At 40.8% G+C, this 26,356-nt stretch overlaps 2 protein-coding genes across 2 annotated transcripts; both read left to right on the plus strand.

The window, feature by feature from the left end:
* Positions 1–208: 208 nt before the first annotated feature.
* Positions 209–4,059, plus strand: NDUFC1 (NADH:ubiquinone oxidoreductase subunit C1). Its single transcript, XM_055404835.1, has 4 exons — positions 209–335; positions 868–971; positions 2,919–2,998; positions 3,912–4,059. The coding sequence occupies exons 1-3, from the start codon at positions 269–271 to the stop codon at positions 2,976–2,978; spliced, it is 231 nt and encodes a 76-aa protein (XP_055260810.1). The 5' UTR covers positions 209–268; the 3' UTR covers positions 2,979–2,998; positions 3,912–4,059.
* A 140-nt stretch (positions 4,060–4,199) lies between these two features.
* MGARP (mitochondria localized glutamic acid rich protein) lies at positions 4,200–23,519 on the plus strand. The gene is made up of 4 exons (XM_055404831.2): positions 4,200–11,288; positions 15,160–15,263; positions 21,167–21,260; positions 22,680–23,519. The coding sequence occupies exons 1-4, from the start codon at positions 11,207–11,209 to the stop codon at positions 23,123–23,125; spliced, it is 726 nt and encodes a 241-aa protein (XP_055260806.2). The 5' UTR covers positions 4,200–11,206; the 3' UTR covers positions 23,126–23,519.
* The last annotated feature ends 2,837 nt before the right edge of the window (positions 23,520–26,356 follow it).

The following is a 26,356-nucleotide window of genomic DNA, read 5'->3' on the forward strand; positions in this document are numbered from 1 at the left end:
AGGACAGAGCAGTGGCTAAACTACCTTCTCCCGTACCCCCTCCCGCCTTGCAATCATCCCCTTCCTAACCCCACTTTACAGGTTGAGAACTGAGGGTAAGGGTCTAAGGGTACCTGGCCTTAACTGCAGTTCTCAGCGTTAGGCGCCCACGCAGCGTGGCCGCCGAGCCACGCAGTTCCGCGCCTCCGCCCGCCAGGGGGCGCCCGGCCCGACGTCTGCCCCGGGAGCAGCGCGGCGGGAGGAGGCCGGTCCCAGGAAGCCAGGCAAGATGGCGCCGCCCGCGTCGCTGCACCCGTTCTGGAGGCTGCTGGCTCCGGCCAGGCTCCCGAGTGTCTGTAAGTGTCCTTCCTCTAGCAGGCCGGCCCGAGCTTCCAGCCCGCCGCTCCCAGGGTGAGCCCAGCCCTGCGAGGGCGGGAGGGGACTGCGCCCGGGCCTGTCCTGCAGTGACCTTCGCCGACCCTCGTCCCGGAGCCCACGCCTGCGTCCACCCGCGGCTCCCGGCGCCTCGTCACCCGCCGCCCAGCCTCCTCCCGGCCCCGCCGGCCTCTCTGGGTCTGGGCGCGTGGACTTAGAGCCCCTCCTCCTGCGGATGGGGAAAGGGGAACCCTTCCGTGCGCGCGCCCGAGTCGGCTGAGGGTTCGCAAAAGCCAGTATGGAGGGTTTGAAGGCGGCCTGGACGACAGAGGCCGCGGTCTGGCCCAGCCGGAGGCCCAGGGAGAGCCCCTCGACCTCTCTGAACCTCTCCTTGGCTGTCTAAATGAGGAAGTAGAAGGGGGAATGAAATGCCATTGTGCGCATTTAAATGGCAGGTTTATTCCTACAAGGCGGTAAGTTTCAGATTTGGAGATCCTTTCTGTCCCCTTTCAGCTTCATCTCGGTCAAAGTTCTACATTCGGGAACCGCCACATGGCAGTCCTAACTGGCTGAAAGTTGGATTGACCTTGGGCACCTCCGTTTTTTTGTGGATCTATGTAAGTACTTGCCTTCAATCGTGCCAATGCAACACAGTGGAGAGGACACATACCAGTGTGAGATTGAATGTTACAGAGCAAATCTCCCATACGATGGGATATTTATATAGCTCGCTAAAAACATTTCTCCATGAGGGAAATCCTAAGGACAAAAAAATGTTAAGATTTCAGAGGCAGGTGCACAGTACTATATTTAAAATAGGTAACCAGCAAGAACCTACTCTATAGAACGGAGAACTCGGCTCAGTATTCGATAATAACCTAAATAGGAGAAGAATTTGAAAAAGAATAGATACTTGTATAACTGAATCACTTTGCTGTACACCTGTAACACATTATTGTTAATCAAACAAAACAAAATAAAAAAATTTTAAGTGTCACCAGGATGAAACTTATGTCATTGTTCCTTTGCATGGTTTTGTGAATGGCAGTTTTGCTACATATTATTTATCCTTTACTTCTTAGTGAAGATGGAGACAGGTTGAGGTTTTATGAAGGCACTTCTTTTCAGATGCCATAGGGACAGATCGAAAGTGAAAAAGAAGGAGACAACAGAGGATGAGATGATTTTATGGCATCACCGACTTAATGGATTTGAATTTGAGCAAACTTTAGAAGATAGTGAAGGGCAGGGGAGCCTGGCATGCTGCAGTCCATGGGTTCACAAAGAGTCAGACATGACATGGCAACTGAACAACTGATACAAATCCCATTAAATTTGTTAGACATAAGATTTTAACAGTGTAAATACATTGTTGGAAATTATACCTTTTTGTTTACTGTTTGTCAAATGCTTTACCTATGAAAACTTAATCTTTTCTAAATACAACACTGTGTGGTAGTACTATTATTATTGACCTTTTATGGATGAAGAAAACACTTGGAGAAACTAATTTGCTGAACCCAGTTCTCCCTAACTACAGAGCTACACTGTAGACCACTGTGAAATAGTGTCTCTCTATAAATAAGTTTTTTTTAAAGTTGACTTAAAGTATCGATGCACCGTTAGCATTTAAATTTTTTGTTTTGTGGCTTATGGTTTTGAAATTTTCTCCACTGCTGCACACCTTCAACTCCTAGACCTGTATTTGGGATTTTTTTCATTAAAGTGGTTCAGCTCTTTGACATAGAAAGGAGTAAAATATACTGAAAGTCACTTACAACTTAATAGTAACTAATCCTTTTTTAATGGAGAAGGAAATGGCAACCCATTCCAGTTTTCTTGCCTAGGAAATGCCATGAACAGAGGAGCCTGGCTGAGCTATGTAGACCATGGGGTCAGACAGGACTTAGTGACTGAACAACAACAATCCTTTTTAAATAATGTTTGCTATAGTGTAATTTTGTATGTTCTTAAAGTTTTCCTAAAAAAGAAACATGTTGCTGAGAACTCTGATTGGTAATGAATCATTGCAACAAATGTCACCCTGTATTAAGGCATTGTTCCAGTTGCGTAATCTGTCAGACAGTTGTTCTAAGAAAGTGGCTGCCCTCCATGACATCTAATTAACACGTATTTAATTGGGGAGTGCAGGTTGGTCATTCACTCACAGTATGAAACTTCTAAGGTTAGAAGTACAATACACATCCACCAACTTCATTTAATAACCGAGTTCTGCTTTGTCTTGTTGGTTTGGCCCCTCTATGGTAAGGCATTCCAGTCCATTAATTACCCACTGAATGAAGTAATTTATTTGCAGAAGTTGGATTTAAACTTTGGAGGGTTTCCTTCTCAAATTAGTATGTCAGATTGTGGTGAACAAGTATATATCATTCATTGTTTGGGGACTTCTTTATCCCTTAACCTTTTATTTCTAACTAGAATAGTTGTAATTCTTTTAATCTGTCCTCATTTCTCTTGTGAAATATAAATATCAACTGTTGGTTTCCTTCTTTTAAGTTGCCAGGAAAATTACATTTCTGATTTTAACTGTTACCTACTTCTAGCTCATCAAACAACATAATGAAGATGTTTTAGAATATAAAAGAAGAAATGGGTTGGAATAAACTTTTGAAATACTAAAACAGTAAGTATACAATTTTATAGGATGAACAGATGATGCAAGATAATTTGACCTCTTTAAATGTGTTTTGCTTGTTATTTTATCAGGTTTATACTTTTCAGCACCGATATTCCTGTCTTTGAAACATTTATGAATTTTTAGTACCTGGTTCAGATATCTCTTAGCATAGTCATTTTTAACCATTATGCTTTGACTGCATTCAAAGGAAGTTGTGCTTAAGAGTGAAATCAAAATCATATTTTCTTAAATCTAATAGTGCTGTACACAGTGCCTTTGTAGCACTTAGGCCAAGTTATCATTGCTTGTGTATGAATTTCTTAATATATCTTTGTCATATACCACACTTGAGTGTAAAATTCGATGAAAACAGGGCATTCAGTTGTTAAAAAGTTTTTTTTAACTGCATGATGATTTCGTTATGATTGTCACTACAGCTAATACCTAGTTGGACAATTCATAATAAAACCTAGCTGTGTGTATATGGGTGCCATATTTCTGAAAATCCTTTTAAAGAAAGCCTGTATTGATCCTTTTGTAAAAGGAAAAATCACTCTTCTAAATCTCAGCTTTCATGGATTAGGTTGATTAAACTAGATAACTTAGATCTGCTGGATAATAAAATAGTAATCACTAATGTACTTACCACCTTGCCCATTTCACTGCTTCAGTCAGCCAGTCAAGATAAATACGAAATAGGTATTTAAATTGAAACCAGATGCTTTTGCTACTCCTGTAGTTGGGATGGAAAAAGATGTTTTTTGCTAAAACTTAGATAAAAATGAGGAGTTGATATTTTTTGTGGATTTGGTTGTTAAACTTCCCCTGCTGCTATAAGATGAATTATTCAAAATGGTCTAATTTTGATATTATTTCTGCTGGTTAATGCTATAGCTTTCTTTTCTTTTTTTCTTTGTAGGTATGTTCCATATAGTGATTCTAGCAGTTCCTCTGGATTCACGAATCTGTTGAGTTGTAACCGTGAGAGAAAGAATTCCGTGTGAATATATGTCAAGTCAGCATTTGTGTTTTACATGATTAAATTAAAAATACTTCTGTATTCTTCAGATTATGTATATTGTGACAATGTATAGAATGTCAATTCTCAGGTAAATTATTAAAAGTATTTTAATGTGGAAAGTGCCATCTGATAATAGGGTCAGTGATAATTAAGGACACATTGGTAAGAAAACTTTTTAAGGATATAGATTTTTAAAAAGTCACTGCTGGAGGATTTACTCCTTATATCAACTTTTAATTTCTAATCAAAACATTTATTCTTTACTGATCAGGGTGGTAGAGCTACTCCTATTCTATTGTCTAAAATACAAAAGAACCCAAATACTGTTTTCTTCTAGAGGAGAAAGTGAAGGTGAATCCTCTCAAAAAGAGTTTCTTCTGACTCCATTTCCTTGAGTTTGGATGATTTTCACTTAACAGTTTTTACACCTATATGGCCACACAGAGTTTGTGGCCTCTTTTTGCTAACATGAATTTCATCCAGTGAATAGCAGACTAATTGAAAAAGTGAGGGAGCAGGGTTGGTGGAAGTTAATAGACACAAACACTTCATTTATCCCTCATCAGAACCCTTTCTTATGAATCAGTTAAAACTTCTTTATATGCCATTTCACTCCATTCTGATGTTAAATAGAAAGTTTCATTGGCTTTATGTGTGTTTGGAGCTCTGACCAGCACTTATTCTGGGAGATTGATGGCTCAATGTCTTTGGAAGTCAGTTCCAAACATAAATTCACAGTTAAATTATTTCAGAATAAGTATTTAATCCAAGTTCAGTGAGAGACCAAATACAGTAGTAACTATTAGCATTTGTCAGTTCAGAGTTTTAGCTGGTAGAAGTGGAAAGGACCTTAAGGGTCATATAGACCAATTTCATAATTTTACATGTGCCAAAACCAGAGGTAAAAAGTCATTTGCCCAGCATCAGTGGAAAGTAGAATAATGGATCCTTAAAGATGACCATGTCCTATTCCCTGGAGTTTGTGTATATGTTAGGTTATATGGCAAAGGAGAATTAAGGTGGCATATGGAATTAAATTTGCTAATCAGACATACAGATTGATCATCCTGCATTATCTGGCTGGGCCTGATGTAATCACAAGGGTCCTTATAAGTGGAAGAGGGAGGCACCAGAGTGGTCAGAGTAATGTGATTGGAGAAGGATTCAGTCAGCTGTGGCTAGCTTTGAAAAGGGAAGAGAGCCAAGGAATGGAGAAGGCAAGGAACTCCCTTGGAGTCTCCAGAAAGGAACTCAGTCTTGCTAACACCTTAATTTTAGCCCAGTGAGACCCATGTTGGATTTCTCACCTACAGAAATATAAGATGATAAATTTTTGTTGTTTTAAACCACTAATCTTGTTAACAGCAGCAGTAGGAAACTATTATTGTCACATGGTATTGGACCAAGAAGTCAGTTACCAACTCCCAATTCAAAGAACTTTAAAAGAAAAACTTAAAATTCACATCCCTAAAGGAAACAGAAAACTCGACGACACTTTAAATTCTGGAAGCTGATAGCCCCAGTTGGAAATAAAATACAGCTTTAATAAGCAGGATCTACTGTACATCAGGCCTTGAAAACCCTGCGTGGACTTTGACCTTGATTGTGCCAGTGTAACCACATGGAGAGCCATCACGAAGACTGGGGCTGTCCAAAAGAATCTTCTGTAGCAATGGAAACGTTCTGTCTGTGCTAACCAATGCAGTAGCCCTTACTTCCATGTGACTATTAAATAGCCACACGGGGCTGGTGGCTGCAGTATTGGACAGTAGAGGTGCGGATTCTGAGTAATACCTCCTCAGAGTTGTGCCACATAGGGGCACTGGTAGAAGATGCTTTCTAAACTGTTGAAACCTAACTCAAATTATTTTAAACTAAAAAAAGTTTAAGAGGCTACAGAATGATTCTAAGGCTCCCTTAACAGGCACGCACCTGTGCCCAGGAATAATTGAGGCCTGGAGCTCAAATGTCATCGAGACTTTTGGTCTTGGCTCTGCTCTATGTATATCCGCTTTATTGCCTTTGCACACAGACCGTCTCTTCCCCAATGCACATTCTAAGGAGAAGGCCGCAGTCCATAGCCCCTGGGTTTACACCTCAGTTTAAGAGAGAAGCTGAACTGAACAAGAATCATTTTGATACTAAATAGCTAAGAGAAACTTGGCCAAATGACAGTTCCTTTAGCAATAACATAAAAGAACTTCCATAAAAAAGAAGATGCACGCAAAATCATGTGTCCAATGCTGTCAAGATTTTTAGGTCAGAATCAGACTTCTTTTTTTTTCAGATTTAGTATCTGTGAGGTAGTCATTTAAATTATTTTCTTAAGTTGCAGTAGGAAAAAACAAGCTTTATGAGCTTAGTTTTAAGATGTTGTGGATTATATTTTGGCCCCCAAAATATAAGTGAAGTCCTGACCCCCAGTATCTCAGAATGTTACCTTATTTGGACATAGGAGATTTGCAGATGAGTGTACTGGAGTAGCGCGTGTGCTTAGCTGTATCCGCCAGGCTTCTCTGTCCATGGAATTTTTCAGGCAAGAATACTGGAGTGGGTTGCCATTTCCTTCTCTGGGGGACCTTATCTACCCAGGGATCGAACCCACATCTCTTGTGTCTCCTGCATTGCAGAAGGATCTTTTATCCACTAAGCCATCAGGGAAGCCCTTTGTAAAATGGATCCTTAATCCAATATGACTGATGCATTTCTAAGGCGAAAAGAGGCAGAGAAGATAACCTTAAATGAGGGAGGCAGAGATTGGAGTGATACGTCTGCAAAGCAAGGATGACTGGTAAACATCAGAAGCTGGAAGAGGCAAGAGATGATTCTTGCCTACAGGTTTCATGCCTTGATTTCAGACTTCTAACCTCCAGAACTGTGAGACAATAAACTTTGTTGTTTTAAACCATCCAAGTTTGTAGTAATTTGTTTTGGTAGCCTTAGGAAAATAACGTGGAAATGGTAGGGAATGTGATGATGCTTTTACTACAGAAGAGAAAGTAAACAGATGAGAGGAGTGCTGAGGAACCTCCAAGAATAATTAAATGACCATCTTGATTACCCGTTCTCCATTTTATTGAAATATTTTAGGCCATTAAAAGGGTGCATATCAGCACCTTCTGAATTGCTTGCCAATTTGTCTTCTTAGATACTTTTTTAGAAATATTTTATTTGGCTGCACAGGAGTCTTAAGTTGTGGCATGCCGCATCTTTAGTTGCAGCAGGTGAGATCTAGTTCCCTGACCAGGAATTGAACCTTCTCCCCACCCCGTGCTTTGGGAGCACAGAAGTCCACCACCAAAGAAGTCCCCCTATATTCTAAATTGTTTCACCTTATATCCATATTGATCTGTTGAAAGTACTAGTTATAGCCTAGGGACTTAAGAAAAACAAAGCTGTTTCTAGGTTTCTATGGAGCCTAGGAAGTCACTCAATCTTTGAAAATTACCATTAATTATATGGAAATTAAGCCTTGAATAAGTATTAATATTGTCAGTAGAGGATTCTTAAAATAGGTTTTCAAAATTAATATCTTTGTCAACATTCACAATTAGGTGGAAATCATTAGACAAACCAAGTTAACTCCAACCCTAGATTCTTGTTTTCCTGACAAGACCAAGAAAAAATGTCAAGGATGTGCTCAAGGGCAGCATTATAAGCAATGTGACTAACAGCTGGGAAACTTACTTGTCTGAGCCTTACAGAGTCATCTGTAGCAAAGATCTACTGTTAAAATTCTCTTGGGGTTCTGGAGAAACAGCTTGCTATAGAATGAATTTGACAACCCACAGGCATGTCCTCTCTTGGGAAGTATTTCATCAAGATGTGAAAAGAGGTTGGCATCAAAATGGAAAGCCACATATCCTACAAGAGCAGTAGAGTAGGTAGCAAATTCCCTTTGATCCAAGAGGCACAAGCTTAAAGCTAAGATGAAAAGGGATCTGGAGAAGTGGCACTGTTTATCTCACAGTTCTTGCCTCTCAGCTAGGATGGCCACATCCAACATAGAGGACACAATAAACTCCCCACTGGACTCTACCATATGATGAGATGGTGGAATATAATGGATCCCGTCATATGCCCACTGTGCAGCTTCAGAACATTGTAAGGGAAACTTGAACTTCAGCTTGGACTGGAAGTCAGTATCTAGCACTGCCTCCCCCAACTAGCTAAGCACATCTTATACCTAATCTGCTTTTGCGCTTCCAAAAACCCTATGTGTAAAGGAATTACCCACGTTTTACTCAGACCAGTAAATTAGAACAGGTATGTGACTCCCAGACTCAGACTCATAACAATAGTGTTATACTACCTTGATTTTTTTCGTGTGTAATACAAGGATAATCAACATTGCTCCGCGTACTCCTTAGGCTTGTATAGAGGACGAAATACAAAGACAGATGTGACAACATGTTGGGAAAAATTTTAAAGCCCTATATGTGAGTTGGGCTTCCCTAGTAGCTCCACCTGCAATGCAAGAGACCCTAGTTCCATTCCTGGGTGGGGAAGTTCCCCTGAAGACAGGATAGATGACCCACTCCAGTATTCTTGGGCTTCCCTGGTGGCTCAGACGTTAAAAGAATCTGCCTGCAATGTAGGACATCTGGTTTCAATCCCTGGGTTGGGAAGATACACTGGAGGAGAGCATAGCAATCCACTCCAGTATTCTTGCCTGGAGAATTCCCATGGACAGAGGAGCCTGGCAAGCTACAGTCCATTGGGTTGCAAAGAGACACAACTGAGTGACTGACCAAAACACAGCACATACATGTGAGTTATTTTTGTACTGTTTGAATTAGTTGGTTTGCATTGTTTAAACCAGTTTGGCTCTAACCAGCACTCTTCTTTTACATTTATTATTGATATCTGGTCAGAGATATCTTTGTGATCATTGATCCCCATTAATGGGAGGCTTGGCAGCCACTGCTGAAAAAAATGTTGCTTCCGTGTCTCTGTAACCTGAAACTCTGAGTGGTACAGGTTCTTGTTCCTTGAAGAACGCCCTGGAACACCAGCGATAAGATACTTGGTAAATATTTGTGAAATAGATTATAACCAATCCTCAGCATCTAGAACACGCATGTTGTAGGTATTCTGATAGATCCTGATAGACAGTGTTAGTGACTGACAGCAGGTGGCTGCTGTGGAACCTGGGGATAATCCAGAGAAGCTCAGTCTATACTGAGACCCTGAGTCTACATTGGAATTCCGAAGGGAGAGGTCTGGAACGGTGTTCTGAGAGCCATTGTCATTTACAGATGTTTGCTCTGAAAGAATCCTGTTTTAGGGGAGCTGCCAGTACACTAAATGCCAGTGTCATGTACACACTAGTTCTTTTTCTCTTTCTTTTTTTGACTGTGTCACCCCTCTTGCAATATCTTAGTTCCCTGACCCTGGATTGAACCCAGGCCCCCAACTGTGAAAGAGCCTAGTCCTAACCACTGGACTGCCAGGGAATTCCCTGGCATTCTTTTTTTCCCCCTACATTAATTTATTTAAATGCGTTTACTGCCTTTGACTATTTCCTCTCCCTGGCAACTTTCAAAATTCAGACCTAAGTAGGCCAAAGAAAGAATGAGCTGTAGTGGTAGACAGATTTTTTTTTAATCAAGCAGCACCAAATTGGAAATGGTTAGGAGCTCTCCCCACTTATTTGATTCTATTTGTCAGTCTGTTCTGTCTGCTGGCAGTTCATTCTAGGATGTGTGCTTGATGTTGGCCAAAGGTAGCAAGTGTACTAATCTGCATGTTGTTATATTTCAGGACTACCTAACTTCTTGGTGGAAGGTCTGGGTCTAGCCCCATCTTCCAGGCTTGGAAGTCTAAATTAGACCTCTCATTAACAACTTATCCAATTGCTCTTAAGATTTAGTCGCTAGGAATAGCTCATTATTCTGAACATCAAAAAATAAACCAGTTCTGATCATTGCCTTGTACTCATCAAATGAGAGTTTATTAAATATTATTAGAATTGGGTTAAAACTAGAACCTCTGAGGAATGTTTATTATTTGCATAGCAAATGAGCAAATATTTTGCCTGTAATATGCCAAGAGAACTTGGAACTAGAAGGACCATGTTCATGTCCTTAAAAAAAAAGTCACCACCGGGTTGTTTGCTAAATGGAATAATTGCCACCTTCCTCAGAGGGGTGAAATGAAAATTAAAGGAGAAAATTATGTGAAAGTGCTTTGTAAACTGTCAAATGCCAAACATGCATAAGGGGTTATTACAGCAGGAAATGGTCCCTTTCAAAGGTTGATCATTTCAGGGAAGTCCCAAAGATTAATCATTTAAGAAATATTTTAAGAAATCATTTAAGAAAGCATAAATTACTAATTTCTGTATTCAAACTATGACAGATTCTTAAAGACACGATGAGGAAAGTAATTGAAATTTGGAGGAAAAGTCTAATTAGTGTTTTTAATTGATTTGGAAATACTAGATTCACATCCCGGAGAAGGAAATGGCAACCCACTCCAGTATTCTTGCCCGGAGAATCCCGTGGACAGAGGAGCCTGGCGGGCTGCTGTCCATGGAGTCTCACAGAGTCGGACACGACTGAAGTGACTTAGCAGCAGCAGCAGTAGCAGCAGCAGTTTCACATCCCATAGAATAATATGCAGCTCTTTTGGAGATTATATTTTAAAGTCACTGTAATAATGAATTGCCTAGAGATTCAGCCATTACCTGGGAATTTTCTTAGGATCCTGAACATCCCCCAGAGCACCAGTGGAATGCTGAGGCTGTCTCTCGCTTTGACTCGTCTCCTGGGAGCTTGCAGCTGCCCTTTCCACTCCTAGGAAAGCTAATGGAGTACGTGATATAAAGTGGGTTCCGATTTCATGGGGCATGATCAGTCATGTCTGTCTCATTCCAGATGCGAGGTCCGAAACATTTCCAGTCCACTCCGAGTGGAAGATAAGGCAGTGGGCGGCAGATGACAGCGACTTCACGTTTCCCTATCCCGATTCTGAGAGGCTGCCGTCAGCTGAGTTCTCAGGCCCAGGAAAAAGCAACAGAGTCTGGAGATTAGGTTGAGGGAGGATAGCTCAGAAGTCCAAGCCCTATACACATCCCCAGAGACCGCCCGGGCGTGGCGGGCAGGGGTCGGTGCCCCTCCCCGGGGCGGGGCTCGCAGCCCCGCAGTCGGCTCAGGGCTAGAGAGGCTGCTTCTCTGCTCGCAGCTGGCACGATGTACCTCCGCCGGGCGGTCTCCAAGACCCTGGCGCTCCCACTGAGGGCGCCCCCAGGCCCCGCGCCGCTACGGAAAGACGGTGAGTCCCAGGTGCCGACCGGGGATCCTCTCCTGGCGTCCAAGCCTGAGGACAGGTGCCTCGCGCACAGATTGCGCGGGCGCCCCAAGTACCAAGTCTGCCCTTGGTGGGTCAAATCCATCCCCGGGCAGCAGAAGCCTGAGGTTGATGGGGGAGAGATGGGGGAGAATGGCCGGGAAATCTCCCCGAAATTCTTGGAGATCTTGGAAGTAGGGAACCTTTCCAGCGCGGGCTTCTGAATCCGGACTTGATTTCCTGAATTCGAATCTTGATCTTGGGCAAAATGATTTAACTTCGGTTTCCTCAACTGGGAAATGGACAATTGTTGTGAGTTTTAATGAATTATTATGTTGTTAGAAGCGCTTAGAAAACTGCCTGGCTAACGTAGACATAGCTTCCCACTGGTACTGATATAGAGACCAAGGCGTTCTCCATCTTTACGAGGAAGCAGAGGTATTGGTGGGCAGATGGTCACAGATCTGCGGGTCAGGCGGGTTGCGGGAGGCAGTGTCGGTCCAGTAGAAATTGGGTAACTGCTCTTGAGAAATAAACTCCAGACTTGGCCAGGACTCGGCCCGCGCGGGCCGTGGCATCCCCGCCGAGGAAGCGGCTTCGTCGCACCTTCTTTGGGGGCTGCAGAGAAAACTGGAGCTCACCAGCTGTTCGACTGCGTCGCCCCTGGATCTGTCACCCGTAGATTTTCTAAAACATGGGGAAAGGGACATATTTCCTAGAAGTGAAGTGGCAGTGGGAGTTGGAAGCTCATTAAATAAAAATTGACCCGTACGAAAGCGCCTAGCATAGCGCCCGGGACATCGCAGATGCTTAAGTGTGAGCACTGAGAGCATCTTCCCCGGGCAGCCGGCGACCCTGGGCCCAGGCCCGCGCTCCCGGAGAACTTCTGCCCCTGCCGGCTCATTCCTAGTCCCCATCCGTCTCCCGTCTTTTCTGTCCCTGACTGGGGCCCCGGCTCTTAGACAACCTCACGGAAAATTCTTAGTTCTCCCTTCACTTTGCCTCTCTCCTAAGGCTTTAGCTAGTTCGTGCGTTGGAGTCGGGGAGAGGGGAAATAGAGACTCCGGCGGAAAATTCCATGGCCCATTTCCACGCCCCCCACCCCGCGCACTTTGATTAAGCCTGTGGTGGTGATTAGTGATAGTGGGAGGGAAGCAAGGTCTGCCTAACTAGCGTTATTTTTCCTCTTAAAATGCTCCAGGGAAGAAATTGCCTCCATTAACAGAAATAAGGAGACTTCGTTTTCCTCGATCTTTATGCCGAGTAAGATAGAGGTTTTTCGCTGGTGAAATAAGCGGAAACCATTCATTTGAAATTTCTGAAGATAACGGGGCTGCTGTGATAGGGGGTGGGGGAGACAGATGAGCCCCCTGACCGTGGCCTTTCGCGTTATCTCACCCTGCCCCCACCGGCCACCCGGACAAGCATATATATCTTTTTATTGTTATTTTTGGTAGCTACACATATTTCAAATAATTACTTGTTGCAAAAGAAAAGCAGTTTTAAAATTCTCAATAGGTTAGCGATACTGGTTGTAGCAGTACTACAAAAAAAGACCAGTAATTTTCCTCATTTTCACCTAATTACTTTTTGATTTATTTAGGTATTTTCAGAACTGTTATTGACTGAAAATTTGGCTTTGGTCGTGAGCATTAACCTTTTATTGGTTCTTTCAACTTTGATGAAAAATGTAATTGATTCAGTTTATTGAATGATAAAATTTTTACTGTGCCTCATCAAATTTTGTTCTGTGGTTTTTGCTTTAAAAAATGTAAATTTAATGAGTAAATAAATTAGGTTTATAGTAAATAACTGGAAAAACTCAGAAAGGCAAAATAGAAGTCACTGATAAATCCTATCACTTAGTGAATACCACTATTTATTTGTATTTTAGTATACACAGTGTTCCACACGTTTTTTTCTCCTTGCATTTTTCTTTTGTACATTGCTTTCACAAATCTGGAATAGTCCTATAAAGAATACTTTGCTGTAACTTTTCACTTAATATATTGTAAATATTTTCTCATATAGTCTTCTGCAAAACTTAAAATATTTATGTTTCACATTATAAATATGCTAAAATTTATCTAATCCTTACTGAATATTCATTTTCCATTTACTGATCATTTTAATATCTTTGTCATAATTGTATTTGTATTTACTTAAACGTTTGTAATTTTCTCTATTTCTTCCTATTAAAAAAACCTTTATGATATTTATGCCTGGTTGCTGACAATGAAACCAACATACTCCCTATTTAATGAAAGATGTATTTTTAAACCAACAAAAGCTCCACTAGAAGTCAAAGACATAACTTCTTACCATAGCCCCTCTGGGCACATTTGTGAAAAAAAAAAAAAAAAACGGTTTTTTTCTAAGCAATGATCATTTATATCCAAACTAAGAACATATATACAAAATCTTTCCAGTTTTGCTACTACAGAGATTTGTAGTTTGCGAAGATGTCTTAAGATTTGCTTTCTGCAAATCAGAGCTTCTTCCTGGTCCCCACACCCTTATTCTCTCTGTCAGGTCACATCAAAATACTGCATTTTCCTCATCACACAGGTCTCATGCTTTTGCACATGCTCTGCCTTCTGCCTCCAGCGCCATTTTCCCTCCCCTTATTTATCTGACAAACTCCTCCTTTCCCTCAAAGCTAGGTCATGTCTCTTCAACTGTGACAGCCACATTGAGCCGGCTAGCTGAGTTCTTTCACTGCATTTTCATGCTGTTGTTGCTTCGGCTTTCATATTTCATCTGTTACATCATTTGTCATACTGCATTGCGGTTATTTGCCTACAATTACTTGTCTCTACATCTTTTCCTTCTTTTTTAAGGCTAGTGACCTTGTGTGTTGTGCTTACAGTCATATTTTAAGATTATTTAATTAATTTATTTATTTTTGGCTGTGCCTCAAGGCATGTGGGATCCTAGTTCCCCAACCAGGGATTGAACCCACACTTTATGCATTGCAAGTGCAGAGTCTTAACCACTGGACTGCCAGAGAGGTCCCTTCAGTTATACCCTTAATGCTTCTAACAATACCAAGCACATAATAACTGTCCAACTGTGTTTGTCAAATGAGCAATAAATGTCTCTACTTTTTTATCTTTAAAATAGAGAATTTTGGCTTTAAGCTTCTTCTAACTTTGAGTTTATTATAAAAAATTTCAATTCCACAGCATACAGTATACACAAATTCTAGCACTACACACAGTTAATATATTTAAGTAGAGTAGTATAGCACCTTACCTATTTCTATTAGTTTGTACAAAATTGCCCTTCTATTTTAGATATGAATGTATTGGCAACACTTGTCTTTAACAAGCTTATATCTGCCCATCTTTTGTATTAGAAGAATTAAAGTTTTTTGCTGTGTCTACATTTATTTTATAGATTTGTAGAAACATGTATTTCAACACAAATTTTTATTTAACACACAAATTTTAAGCACAAATTATTTAATTCATTTTTAAAAATAACCTTTTCCATTGAATGCTGTGGTATAGTATATATAATAAATGGATTTCTTTTGCTAACCTGTATTTCATTTGACTGTTAAAATCGTTTAGTGCTTTTGTCATTTCTCCTTACTCACGCCCGCATTACTCCTAAGAAAAGCATGATGCTGAGCATCAAGATGACAGGTTTCATAAGTAATTATCAAATCAGGTTGAGAAAAATGTCAAGTGGAATTATTGCCCTACCTTGTAATACTGTATTCCTTTAAGCTAAAATCAACTGATGTTAATATAGTCTATGCTCACTGAGGGGAAAAACTTTTTTTTCATGTAATCACTTAAAATAGTTTTGCCCATGGTGGAGCTAACTGTGTTTGAACTTGTTTTCTTAGCGTCTCTTCGCTGGATATCGTCTAACACACTCCCTGGACCATCTGGATCAAATATGATCTATTATCTGGTTGTAGGCGTCACAGTCAGTGCTGGTGGATACTATGTAAGTGATTAAATAACCTTGCTGTTCAGGAATTCATATATTTTACAACCTGTGGTAAAGCTCAAAGCAATGTCAAGATCAGGACCTAGGAGTAATTGAATACACAAGATTATGAAAAAAGAATTTAAGTATAAAAATGCTTAATACCACTAAATATGGATGACTTCCAGTAAAAAAAATGTTATTATAAATACTAGTACTCAGCAGAGAAGGCAATGGCAAGCCACTCCAGTACTCTTGCCTGGAAAATCCCATGGCAGGAGGAGCCTGGTGGGCTGCAGTCCATGGGGTCGCTAGGGGTCAGACACGACTGAGCAACTTCACTTTCACTTTTCACTTTCACACATGGGAGAAGGAAATGGCAACACCACTCCAGTGTTCTTGCCTGGAGAATCCAAGGGACAGGGGAGCCTGGTGGACTTCCATCTATGGGGTCACACAGAGTCGGACACGACTGAAGTGACTTAGCAGCAGCAGCAGTAGTACTCATGGCTGACATTTGAGACCATATTTCAGACTCATGACTCATTTAATAATTACAGCAATTCTTTAAGGTAAGTGCTATTAATAACATTCACCAAGAACTGTTTTGAGAGAGAAACTTTTAAAAAAATTAATAGACTTTATTTTAAAGATGAGTTTTAGGTTTACAGAAAAATAAGCAGGAAGTGCAGAGAATTCCTATAGTCCCCCTTACCCCCTTTTCCTTATCAACAACCTCCCTTTAGTGAGCTACAGTTTCTTACAACTGATGAGTCAATACTGATACATTGTTATTAACTAAAGTCTGCAATTTACATGAGAGTGCACTCTTAGTGTTGTACATTATATGGATTTTGACAAAGATATAATGACATGTATTCACCATAAGGCCTTTCCTGGTGGCTCAGCAGTAAAGAATCTGCTTGCAATGCAGAAGTCTCAGGAGAGGCAGACCCAATCCCTGGGTCAGGAAGATGCCCTGGAGCAGAGCATGGTAACCCACTCCAGTATTCTTGCCTGGAGAATCCCCATGGACAGAGGAGCCTGGCGGGCTACAGTCCATGGGGTCACAAAGAGTCGGACACGACTGAGCGACTTAGCGTGCACACGTGCGCGTGCGCATTCACCATTTCAGCAGCATAGTCTCACTGCCCTAAAAATCCTGTGCTCCAAGTAGTCATTCTTCCTTCTTTCCCCACAATCTTTTTATTGTCTCCATCGTTTTCATTAGCTTTATATTTTTTTGTTAAAAAGTAATATTTATCCATATTTTTAAGAAAAATTCAAAGTACCCACATATATAACATCAAAAGAATGTTTTCCTGTCTGGTTTCTCTTATTCACTCCCTGCCCGTAATCACTATAAAACAGTGCTTTTAACAGTATGATTTGAAGCTAAAAAAAACCTTGAAACAGGGAATTCCCTGGCAGTCCAGTGGTTAGGACTCAGGACTTTCAGAGTTGTGGGCACAGTTCAATCCTTGGTCAGGGAACTAAGATCCCGAAAACTGTGCAGTGTGGCCAAAATAATAATATAATTCTATTAAATTGAATCATTCCTCATTTTGTCATAAACTTTCTAAATTGAAATCAAATCTTTATTATGAATAAAAGCGGAATAAGTATTATTCTTCAGAAACCATAAGACTACACAATCACTACATTTTGGTTTGACACTACAGAAATATACATAAAGGAAAAAAAAAAGAAATATACATGAAGGGATTTTAGTCTTAATTACGAGCAGTTTGTAGGACTATGAAGACAATGAAACCAAAACGCATATTCTAATCTTCAGGAATTTGAAAGCCTCAAGAATCTAGTAAAGTTCAAAGATGTCATTTTTATTATTGTCCTCTAATCGGCTTTCATGCTTACCTAGATTCCTTTGCTTTTACCACTACTTAATATTGAATTCACTGCCCACAGCTATTCTAGTCAGATATAGGCCACTGGATAAAACAGATTAAACTAGGTCATGTGATTATGTGGGAAGCTGAAAGACTGAATTTCATCTGGACATCACCACATTCCTAATTATGCTTGCTAGTGCCAGACATGAACCTCTCTAGTCCGCTAAATCTTTCTTTGCAAAAGCAGGAGTAAACTGGATGGTTAGAAACTGGCTACTCGTGAGAGCTCTTTCTGAACTTGTTCTCTGACAGTGGGAGTGGAAATTGGACAAGGTGATGATCTCTAAGTCCCTTTCCACCTCTAATCTTATATAGTTTTAATTTTTAATGCTGGAAGTCTTTTTTTTTTTTTTTTTACTGAAAAAAAGGCAACTTTAATTGTAACTGACCAGCCTGTACCCAGGAATGTCTCTGAACAATCAAACAAAATCAACGCGATAAAACTGTCCTATTGAAGAAACCAAGAGCTTCTGTCGGCCCCAGAGGTTCTGAGGGCTAGGCTGAGAGCAGCCCGTCCCCATTCCTGAGGCTGGTTCTGTGCCCCACAGAAGTTTCTCATCCCACAGGGAGGGCCAGAGTGGGTGAGGGACCAGTCTCCTCCCAGCATGCTGGTGTCTCTGAGAGTCACCGGTGGGGCATGGAAGTCTTAATTCCCAAGAATCTTAGGCTACTTTTGGGAAGAAATACAGAATGTGAGGCACTCCAAAAACTTATATTCTTATAATATTATTCTATAATATTAGAATCATATTATTCTATATTATTCTAATAGAATAATAAATTCTATATTAGATTTAATCCAAATTGAATCTACAGATGTTCTGTAGCCAAGAACACTTTTTCATTTCCAAGTAAAATCTTCTACTATGAGAGCCTCTTAAAATCTGAGAAAGGCCCACGTCACTTCAATTTTTTGAGAGTCCAGTTATATTTTTTAAAAATTATTTATTTACTTCTGGCCACCCAAGCGGCATCTGGAGTCTTAGTTCCTCAACCAGAGATTGAATCTGCACTCCCTGCATTGGAAGCACAGCATCTTAACCACTGGACCACCAGGGAGGTCCAAGGTCTGGGTATCTTGAAAAACGAAATGCCAGACTGGGTTTTAAAAGCTGTGGTAGATTTTAAATGTTCACATTTAATAAATGTATAATGTCATTTGGAAATTATTTCCAAAGTCTAACTCTGAGACCCTCTCTTTTAATCAGTCTTTCTTCTACTTTGCTTGATTATGTTAGATTTTAAAAAGCTAGATTCTCTAGGTTACACATGAGTGTGAGTTATTCTTATATCTCTTTGATTCTACTTTAACAGCTCAATTGTGTTTTAGCCCCTTGAACAATAAGACTAATGTCCTTGGGATGTTGCTGCTGGGATGGCCATTTCAGGGCTGTGAACTTGGGCACAGGTTCAGCTTTCAGTTCAGTTCAGTTCAGTTCAGTCGCTCAGTTGTGTCCGACTCTCTGCGACCCCATGAATCACAGCACGCCAGGCCTCCCTGTCCATCACCAACTCCCGGAGTTCACTCAAACTCATGCCTCATGTCCATTGAGTCGGTGATGCCATCCAGCCATCTCATTCTCTGTCGTCCCCTTCTCCTCCCGCCCCCAATCCTTCCCAGCATCAGAGTCTTTTCCAGTGAGTCAACTCGTCGCATGAGGTGGCCAAAGTATTGCAGTTTCAGCTTTAGCATCAGTCCTTCCAATGAACACCCAGGACTGATCTCCTTTAAAATGGACTGGTTGGATCTCCTTGCAGTCCAAGGGACTCTCAAGAGTCTTCTCCAGCACCACAGTTCAAAAGCATCAATTCTTCGGCGATCAGCTTTCTTCACAGTCCAACTCTCACATCCATACATGACCACGGGAAAAACCATAGCCTTGACTAGACGGACCTTGGTTGGCAAAGTAATGTCTCTGCTTTTTAATATGCTATCTAGGTTGGTCATAACTTTCCTTCCAAGGAGTAAGCGTCTTTTAATTTCCTGGCTGCAATCAGCATCTGCAGTGATTTTGGAGCCCCCAAAAATAAAGTCTGCCAGCTTTACTGTACTGAAAACTGACTCAGCATACTAGTCCTGTAAGCCGTCAGGATCTCCCACCCCACTGGGAAAATATTCCTTGCTTTTATACAAAAATGTTGACTCTCTTTCCTGCTGATCCTGTTTGCTCTGTGTATTTCAAAGCCAGATGGTTCAAGTCAGAATTCACCAAACCCTGAGGGTTGTGCTTAAGGGCCACTTTTGCATCATTTTCACCATGAGCTTCTACATTTTCCATTTTCACAGTCTAATTTTAACATGCCAAGAAATGGTTTGTAGCTTGCATAGGAAAACTTTTAATGAGATTAATGATTTATGATTATTAGAAATTTATAAAATGCTACATATAAATTTGTTTTTGTTGTTTAGTTGCTCAGACTCTTTTCCAACCCTCCAGGCTCCCCCTATTCATGGGATTTTCCAGGCAAGAATACTGAAGTGGGTTGCCATTTCCTTTTCCAGGGAATCTTCCCAACCCAGGAATCGAACCCATGTCTCCTGCACTGCAGGTGGATTCTTTACCACTGAACCACCTGGGAAGCCCCACATATAAATATACAATTTTTAAAATATCATTGTCTAATATGAATAGAGGCCAGAGATTACTGCTTGAATTGGAAATGAAAAGATGCCTGTACATTGTTATCTAAGGTTAAGATAGCTTTATTCCCAATTCTGTTTTGCAAGTAACCTATGGCAGGTCATATTTCTGCTTTTAATGACTAACCCTAGAAATCTTCACTGGGGTCTACAAATCTGTCATTTTGGAAGATTTTTTGAAGACTTCTTATTGTGAGAGAATTGAGTGGAGTTTCATATGCAGTTATAGTAACTAATACCAAGACAGTTATATACCTTTCACCTCACTTCCCCCGTGCCAACATCTCTCCTAACTATAATACAATATCACAGTCAGGAGACTGACATTGATACGATCTGTAGACCTTATTCAGATTCCACCAGCTTTACGTGCACTCGTGCATGTGTGTGTGTGAACGCTTAACTGCATGTATTTAGTCCTAAGAAATTTTATCGCGTGTGTGGATTCATGTGTTTACCACCACAGTCAAGAGGCAAAACTATTCTTTCATCACAAGGATCTCCAGCATTGTCTTTTGTAATTGTGCTTCCCTCCCTCCTGCTCTCTTCTCCCTTCCTCCTACTTCCTGGCAACCACTAATCTATCCTCTATTTCTATATTTCTTATCATTTCAAAAATGTTACCCACCCCTCAAATAACATTAAGTAGATGGAGTCTGAAGGTATGTAACCTTTTGAGACTGGCTTTTTTCACTCAGCATGATTTACCTGGAGATTCATCCAAATGGTTTCCTGTACCTATAGTTCACTCCTTTTACCTATAGTTCATCCCTTTTATGGCAGAGCAGTATCCCATGTCATGGGCGCACCACAGCCTGTGTAACCAACCAGCCTGTGTAGGACTTTTGGACTGCTTCCAATTTTTTGACTATTACAGTTAAAGCTACCATGAATGTGTGTGTTCCGGTCTTTGGGTGCACATTAATTTCTGCTTCTGTGAGATGAATGCTGGGGGATATTTTTTAATGCCTATCAATATTTTTACTCTAGCATAATTTATTATTTTCTTCTTTGTCTTTATCTACTTTGTGTGTTTTCAGTTATCTTTGACCTCTCTCAGAGCATTTCTTTCTATTCTTTTTTAAATTTAATTTGGCTGTGAGTCATGTGGATTCTTTGCTCCCCCAGCAGGGATAGAACGTATAGCCCCTGCATTGGAAGGGTGGAGCCTTAACCACTGGACAACCAGGGAAATTCCTCTTTATTTTTAGAAAGCATTCTACTTAAATGACAAAGATTTCCAAAGGGGAAATAAAAGAAAAGATGGTGTTTATTCGTTTTTCCTGTTTGAACTGTAAATACCTTTAAACTTGGCACGGTGAACCTTCTTGCTCAAGAAATAAGTTTAAGCACACATTCACTTTCAGACTTACAAGAGAGTCACATCAGGGAAGGCCAAACGCAGCGATCATGTAAGAGATTTGAAAGAAAAAACCAAAGCGGAGTTACATCCACCTCAAGGTAAAGTGAATTCACTATTTTCTTTTTCCTTGAGGCACTGATTTTCATCATCATAGTCTAGTGATGAACACTATTTGATTTTGGTTTCTTAATTAGTCCAGAATGGCTGTGGGTAGGAGTCTGTTCAAAAAGGAAAAGTCCAACCAAAGCCTAAAGACGTTTTGAATGAGTGCGCTTGGTAAATGAAAACATTGTACATGTAAACTGCTGACCAGCATCTTTGACTTCTTTGTGTGATGACATTACTTTTCCCCTACTCAGGCTTCCATTCATGCCTATGAGCTTGACCTTTCATTTCTCTCATTGTTTTTTTAAGTCACAAAACTCATTTTGTTTCAATTTTGGCTAAGACCGTCTGTGTGCGGTGACATTAGTAGATAGAGTCAGTCATCTCTGCTGAGTCCCTCAGTTCAGATGATTGATAAAATGGCAATTAGTAAGAAGAGAAACTTCATATTTTCACTCTAATGTATACTTTTTGCCTTAAAGTGCTTGCTTTATATCATACTTTCTTTTATTTCAGCTATAACATCATTATTATCAAATACTATGATCACTATTAAGGGACAAGGAAAATAGCTTCTCATGCACCAGTTTTAACCTTTTTGTCATGAGAACAATAAGAGAATATCATTAATAAACATATTGAATATAATCATAAGATGGTTGACTATAATAATACTAAAATACAACATTTCCATAGCATTTCCTTGGTTTTAACCGTTTTCATATATATTATTTTAGTTAACCCTCCCAATAACTTTGTTAGGTAGATATTATTAATATACCCATTTTACAGGAGACAAAACTGAGGTTGAGGGAGGATTAGTAACTCTTCAAAGTCATCAGTGAGTAAGTTGGTTATTTTCCCATGCTATTGCACATGACACATGGCCTGTTTATTTTCATGACCTGTATTTGAATAAATAATACATGTACATTATTATTTTTAAAGTTCAAGAGTTTCCAAAGGGTTTGCAAAATAGCAGATACCCCATTTTTCCTCTCCAGAGGCACCCAGTAACCCCAGTTTCTTTGTGTCCTTCTGGAGAGTCTTTACAAATATAACTATTTAGGTTTAATCTTACCTCCCTTTTGCCCTATCACAAATAGTACCATACGTGTACACTGCTCTTTTCCACTTAACAGACTACTTTGAAGACCATTTCATATCAGTACTTATTGATTTGTCTCAGTTTTTAATTTTTATATATTTATTAAAAATTTTTTTTTTTGGCGGCAAGGCAGAACATGCAGTACCTTACTTCCCTGACCAGGGAACCCTTGGTAGTGGAAGTACAGAGTCCTAACCATTTGGGCTGTCAGGGAATTCCCTGACTCAGCTTTTACGATGACTGTAGAGTGTCCACTGTATTCCCATGCTCTTTAACACTTTTTTTAACGGACTAAATTTTAAAGGTGAAAAAGAGAACCTTGTGGGTGCTGAGGAAGCCAGTTTAGAAGCCCCTGAAGTGTCTTCAACGGAAGCTTCTCCGGTGGTTACTGAAGATATTCCCGATGCTCCAGCTGTGGTCGGAAAAGAGGCTCCCCCCTGTCCAGATGACGCCGAGGCTGCCCCTGCGGAGACCGTGGTGGTCGGTGCGGAACCCAGGCCAGAGATGATAGACGCGGCGACAGGGGAGACCACAGAGGTCAGCCCTGAAACGACCTCAGAGGTCACGAGCGCAGCTCCGGAGGAAGCTGCTGCCGTGGATAGTGATGAAGGTATTACAACAGGGAACGAAAGCCCTGGTGAATGTGCTGAACTGGAAGAAAATTCTCCAGTTGAGTCAGAATCCTCTGCCGGGGAGGATTTACAGGAAGAAGCCTGTGCAGGTTCTGAAGCCGCCTCAGCCCAGGGCTAGTCTCATGCTGATTGACACCTCAGCAAAAAATGCCATAGAGGGGCTGATAAGTGTTTTTGTAGTTTTAGTAAACCTTAGATTTAAAAAAAAAAAAAAGCTTCTTTTCTGGAAAATGGTATTGTGCCTTGAGGATTTTTGTTTTTGTTATCTACTGATCGATTTCAGAATGGAGAGGTTTGAGATTTTACATGTCTGAATAGTTTTCTGCTCTCTGGGATCAGAGTATGACATGGCAGTAAGGAGCTTAAAGAGTTTCATCTGTGAATTTAAATTTTATGTGACAGAGATTGATCTATCTTTACAACCTGCATTCACATTAATTTTGCTATAACTCTGCCTTTCTTTAATGTATGTAAATCTAGGTTCTTGAGTTTTAATTTGAACTCTAAATAAATTTGGAAAATCTTTAGTGCTTCTATTATTATTCACTCACATGTATATGTATGAATAGTATATGTTAACATGCACACATATAACATCACATGAACATTGCAGTGTTATCAAAGAAAACATAATCTATGGAAAACTCTGTGTATGGCAACATGTGTGTCCTTTCTCCCATCTATGTTACATGGGGATTGTGCCGATATTTTCCATATTAGCTTAGTTCTCTTTGAGCAATGTTAATGTTTATCGAGGACTTACACTTCGTGCTAGAGATCATCCATTCATTACCATATTCAGCAAGTATTAACTGAGCACGTATAATTTACCAGGCACTGTTTAAGTGCTGAGATTAAAAAAAAAAAGCAAAAATTCCTGCCCTTCCCAGCTCATGTTCTAGGGTATATATATTAATAAATACTCTGTGCTGTGCTTAGTCGCTCAGTCATGTTCCTCTCTTTGTGACCCCATGGATTGTAGCCCACAAGGCTCCTCTGTCTGTGGGGATTCTCCAGACAAAAATACTGGAGTGGGTTGCCATGCCCTCCTCCAGGGGATCTTCCCAGCCCAGGGATCACACCCAGGTCAACAGATAGTAGTAGTAGGCAAGATAAAGAAGAAAACTCTAAACAGATATAAATAATAAACAAATATAGTCTGTTAGATACTGATAAGTATTTGGAAAAAAGTAATGAAAGTAAAGGAATCCTATGTGTTGGTTTAGGAGTGGGAGTTGTCGGTTTAGGTTGTGCAGCCAGAGAAGACCTTATTGAGAAGCTGTCTTGTGAGTCAAAACCTGAAGGATGTAGAAGGGACCTTGTCATGAAGACATGGGAGGGTAGAGAGCAGCAGAAAAATATTCCAGATGAGAAGACTAAAAGGATCTGAAGCATGAATGTGTTAAAGAATTTGAGGGACTGCAAGGTGGCCAATGTGTGGCTAAGGTGGAATAAGAGAGTAGTGAAGATGATTTCAGAGAAAGAATGGTCATGCAGGGGTGGGCTAGATCACTCAGAATCTAGTATAGTTTTGGCTGCCCAAGTAAGTTGGGAAGTTGCAGCGGATGCTGTTGATGCTCTGACTCAGTTCAGTTCAGTTCAGTCGCTCAGTCATGTCCAATTCTTTGAGACCCCATGAATCACAGCACACCAGGCCTCCCTGTCCATCACCAACTCCCGGAGTTCACTCAAACTCATGTCCATCGAGTCGGTGATGCCATCCAGCCATCTCATTCTCTGCCGTCCCCTTCTCCTCCCGCCCCCAATCCTTCCCAGCATCAGAGTCTTTTCCAGTGAGTCAACTCGTCGCATGAGGTGGCCAAGTATTGCAGTTTCAGCTTTAGCATCAGTCCTTCCAGTGAACACCCAGGATTGATCTCCTTTAGAGTGGACTGGTTGGATCTTCTTGCAGTCCAAGGGACTCTCAAGAGTCTTCTCCAACACCACAGTTCAAAAGCATCAATTCTTCGGTGATCAGCTTTCTTCACAGTCCAACTCTCACATCCATACATGACCACAGGAAAAACCATAGCCTTGACTAGACGGACCTTTGTTGGCAAAGTAATGTCTCTGCTTTTTAGTATACTATCTAGATCCCCTTAACTGGGCCAGTACATTACACTCCCTGTGGCTTTGAGTATTACACACTGCTTGCTCTAACCTCACCCCCAGTGGCTCACCGTGATGACTGACTACCACGCTGGTACAAAAGGTAGGGCTGACACCGTGGGACAGCTGAGAGCTCCCCAGGGGCTCAGGCTGAAGCTGGTTTCCAGCTGAGGTTACATCATTGCTTAGCCCTTTCTCCTGTTCCATTTTGCTTGCCTCCCTCCTGTTCGGCGAGTGCTCCTTTAATAAATCACCTGCCTCCAAATTCCTGTTGCAAGCTTTTACCAGGAAATCCACCTAAGATAATTGTACCAAATGTCCTAGGAAGTAGACCCTAAGAATAGGGCTCTGGAATTGTGTTAGTCGCCAGCTAGGTAGCAATAAGGACCCTGTCACTGGCGGTGGGTGGAGGATTGCTAGTCCCTGGCCTTCTGTAACAGTGTGGTTGCTGAGATGTTCACTCAAGGTAAAGTAGGGTAGACTGTGGGTGGAAGGTGGTATACTGGCTGATTTAATCCCTTTGGAATTTGAGAGGGACCAAGAAATAATAACTAGGACTTGATCACTGCAAAGCAACATTTCATTCTGAAGTACAGAATGTACCTGGGATTTGTTTTGAATTTGCCTCAATACCAATTCTGCATTAGACTTGTTAAGTCTACGGTCTATGTGCAATGAAGGGATGCTGTTTCACTCAACGTTCTGTAAGATGGAGCGGAAATACTACCTGGTACCACTCTGACAACCTCAAAATCACACAAAAGTGCATTCTTCTTCACTGTTTTGGTTAGGACGGTTTCTGCTGCAAATAACAGAAACCAACTCAAAACTAAGTAAACAACAGACATAGTTAACTATCTAACCAGCTCTCCAGAGGACAGGCAGCTGCCAGGTTGGTTTATTCTGTGGCTCAGTTGTCAAGAACCAGGTTACTTCTATTATTCTGCTCTACTATCAAGAATGTTTTGGCTTTATCCTTGGTCGACTTTCCTCATAATCACAGGATAAATCACCGTAATTCTAGATATTTTATTCAGCCACAGTAATGTCCACTCAGAGTCTTTCAAAAACAAGAATTTCCTCATCTTAAAAAATATATATGTACATATATTTTTTCTTTTTAATGTTATATTTTGGAAGTTTTCAGACCCAAAAACGTAGAGAGAGCAGTATAAGAAATCTTCATGTGCTCTCACTCAGATTTACCAGCTATCAGCTCTTGGTAAATCTTGTATTCATA

Source organism: Moschus berezovskii, chromosome 19 (genome assembly GCF_049115385.1).
Source record: "Moschus berezovskii isolate FMDL1 chromosome 19, NW_MosBer_1.0, whole genome shotgun sequence".
In the NCBI taxonomy this organism is placed as follows: Eukaryota; Metazoa; Chordata; class Mammalia; order Artiodactyla; family Moschidae; genus Moschus; species Moschus berezovskii.

Excerpts from the sequence above, each read along its gene's own strand:
- NDUFC1 (XM_055404835.1), top strand. The coding sequence starts at position 269 with ATGGCGCCGCCCGCGTCGCTGCACCCGTTCTGGAGGCTGCTGGCTCCG. Across the intron at positions 336-867 it reads GGCCAGGCTCCCGAGTGTCT|CTTCATCTCGGTCAAAGTTC; the intron begins GTAAGTGTCCTT and ends GTCCCCTTTCAG. Across the intron at positions 972-2,918 it reads CCGTTTTTTTGTGGATCTAT|CTCATCAAACAACATAATGA; the intron begins GTAAGTACTTGC and ends ACCTACTTCTAG.
- MGARP (XM_055404831.2), top strand. The coding sequence starts at position 11,207 with ATGTACCTCCGCCGGGCGGTCTCCAAGACCCTGGCGCTCCCACTGAGG. Across the intron at positions 11,289-15,159 it reads CGCGCCGCTACGGAAAGACG|CGTCTCTTCGCTGGATATCG; the intron begins GTGAGTCCCAGG and ends TTGTTTTCTTAG. Across the intron at positions 15,264-21,166 it reads TCAGTGCTGGTGGATACTAT|ACTTACAAGAGAGTCACATC; the intron begins GTAAGTGATTAA and ends ATTCACTTTCAG.